The sequence below is a fragment of the Bidens hawaiensis genome, unplaced genomic scaffold (genome assembly GCF_021521415.1).
Source record: "Bidens hawaiensis isolate Kalapana, Puna unplaced genomic scaffold, B.hawaiensis_p1.1 tig00074832_1, whole genome shotgun sequence".
Lineage (NCBI taxonomy): Eukaryota > Viridiplantae > Streptophyta > Magnoliopsida > Asterales > Asteraceae > Bidens > Bidens hawaiensis.
Window position 1 is genome coordinate 33,715 of NW_027502981.1, and position 3,018 is coordinate 36,732.

The 3,018-nt window shown below is 34.9% G+C and overlaps 1 protein-coding gene across 1 annotated transcript; it reads left to right on the forward strand.

The window, feature by feature from the left end:
- The first annotated feature begins 432 nt into the window (after positions 1-432).
- On the forward strand, positions 433-1,300 carry LOC143606443 (uncharacterized protein At1g08160-like). The gene has a single exon (XM_077082213.1). It carries the CDS (start codon positions 437-439, stop codon positions 1,298-1,300), a length of 864 nt encoding a protein of 287 aa, XP_076938328.1. The 5' UTR covers positions 433-436.
- The last annotated feature ends 1,718 nt before the right edge of the window (positions 1,301-3,018 follow it).

Genomic DNA, 3,018 nt, shown 5'->3' on the forward strand with positions numbered 1-3,018 from the left:
ATATATTTTCACCTTCAGCCCAAATATTTTAACTGTTCTCAGAGCCGGGCTTGAGTTATACAACCCGTATAGACATAGACTCGTATAGCGGCTGGACCTATACAAGTCATATAGGTTTCCCTAGCGTCTAAATAACCAATCTCATGTATGTAAAGCATGTCTAAACAAATCACAAGAATTCAAATTCAAAATCAAAACCTAAACCCAATTCCACCACTCTCATTTCTTGTACATCAAAAACACCACCCACCAACCCCACCACCATTGTCTAGTCTCAATCAACACAAAAGCACTTACTTTCCTCTGTATCTTTTCTTTAACATCCCATCTAATAACAACTTAACACCCACCTTTCAATCATCCATTTTCTTTTCCTTTGCCATTGTTTCATTTGGTGTTATATTTCACTTCCAATAACCCCTTTATTTTTCTCAACATGTCACACCTCCAAACCCAATCACCACCACCCGAGCCGCCATCGGTCTATTGTACACCTTCACCGCAATCAAAAACCACCACCCCGTCGCCCACGGCCTGTAGTTTTCTCTCAAGACAACACTCACACTCATACTCATGCATAAAACCATCACCCCTAACCAAACATGTCATGTCAAGACCACAACCAACAAACACCACTATATCATCACATATTTTAACATTAACACCAGAGTTTTCACACGAAAATAATCCCACGAAAACACGCGATAGACTCTTGTTTAGAAAACAACGTCGCACGTGTAGCGCGATAATTTGTTTAATATTCACCATACTAATTATTTTCCTTGGTGTATCGATTTTAATAATATTCCTAGTAGTCAAGCCCAAAACGCCCATTCTTGACAGGAGTCATGCAACGTTAAACGTTATATATTTCGACTCGCCAGGACGCTTTAACGGTGATCTCACATTTATAGCAAACTTTTCCAACCCCAACAAGAAACTAAACATTAAATTCGAGCAAGCGTATATGCAATTATTATTTAAAGACGACGTGATAGCAAACCAATCAATTCAACCTTTTAGCCAACGACCTAAAGACACCGGTGTGGTGGCGATTCGCTTTATATCGAGCTTGGTTTCGTTGCCACCGAGCCATGCTAAGGAACTACAAGCACAAGTTTTGAGTAATAAGGTTTTGTATAGTGTTAAGGGGACTTTTAAGGTTAGAGCAAGTTTGGGTGGGCTTCATTTTACTTATTGGTTGCATGGATGGTGTGAGTTGCAAATGAGTAGCCCTCCATCCGGTCCGCTTATGGCTCGAACTTACAAGATGTTATTGCTTGGTTGGTTTATATTATGATTTTGATTTCAAATTGAGATCTAAATTAGCTCAATTTGATGGTATTAATTTTTGTTCATGTGGGATACATTGAAATGATACATTTAATTAGTTATAGGAGATTAATTATCTCTTATTAAATCATAGTTTAGGGTTTAATGGTGAGTTTTTTAGCCATCATCATACTTGTTATGGCAAAATTACAATATTTTTTTTATTAAAATGTGAAATTATTATTTTAAGTTCTAACCAATGTTGAACCTTATAGCAATTAGGGCCGTCTCTGAAGTAGGTCGGGCCTTGGCTGCCGCTAGAGGTGCACAAACCAGTTTAAAACTCAAAACCGGTTTGGGTTGAAACCGGTTCGGTTTAGTCAACAAAAGTCAAAACCAGTTTACGATCGGTTTCGGTTCGGGTTTTGACCGGTTTTTGCCTGTTTTTGGCCGGTTTCGGTTCGGTTAACCGGTTTGGAACCGGTTTTGGGCGAGAAATTACAAACCGGTTCCAAACCGACGGTTTTATCGGTTCCAAACTGGTTTATACATAATCGGTTTCAAAGTTGTTCGGTTTCGATTCAGTTTTCAGGTCGGTTCGGTTAACCGGTTTTTTTGCCCACCTCTAGCTGCCGCTAAGAGCCCGCTAAAAGGGGCCCAAAATTTTCCAAAAAAATGTTACATAAAAAAAAGCTACGAGAGCTCTAGGTTTGTTTAACTTTTTTTTAAGTTGTTAAACTTTGTTTTGTATTTGTTTGTCGTCACAATAACTCTTTTTTGTTTATCATTATCACAATTATCATTAATTTTTTGAAATTTTTTCATATATAAAAGTCCTTTTTGATATTTATTCAGGGCAGTCGAAATCTCAGAGAAAGTCCTGATAGCAATGTTAAGGTTGTCGTTATACATATATAACCTAAATGTTACGGGTTCGAGTCTTGAAAACAGCCTTTTACATAAATGTAGGGTAAGTTGCCAGACACCCATTATAAAATGTTGATAAAAATTATATTTGACAACTAATTACAATTTTACTATATCCTTTTTGACCATTTGAAATAAAGCAACTTGCTTGATTGACCACTTTTTCATTTTACCTTTCCATTAAATGACTTGGCTAAGTTTTGTTTCACATGTATACTTTAGTCAGGTTAAAATTGTAATTTTGTCTTTTAGGTTTTTAAATATGTATCAACTAATAATTATCTGATATGTGATAAGGCTTAAGCTTTATAATTCTATATATCAAATAAATATATTTCATTTAGATAGTGCTAAAAGTTAAAACTTAACTTTAGAGCTATTTTAATTACTATTTTAACAATTAAATTTCTTTTAGTACTTCTTTCAAATAAAAAGATTAAAACACTACTTAATTTCTATTATGTAATCTTTCTAGAATACATATTTACCAACTTAAACCATCCTCAAGTCTTGTAAGTTGTAAAGAAGAAACGTTTACAAATATGTTAACATATTTTTTATGACGTGGGCTGCTCATATGGCTGCCTGTTAAAAAACGTGTCTCCTTACTGCAAATTATTGGTTGCTTATGTGGGATTAGCTTTCAGTTTGTGTGGGATCACTGGAGGATAATACATTCAAAATCAGGACTGTTTATAAACGTTTCATAAATTAAGATTAATCATGGCCAGTAGATAAAAGTTGAGATTATTAAAATTCAATAACCCTTTAATTAGTAATGATTGTAATCTTAGTATTAAAGTATGTGGCATGGATAAC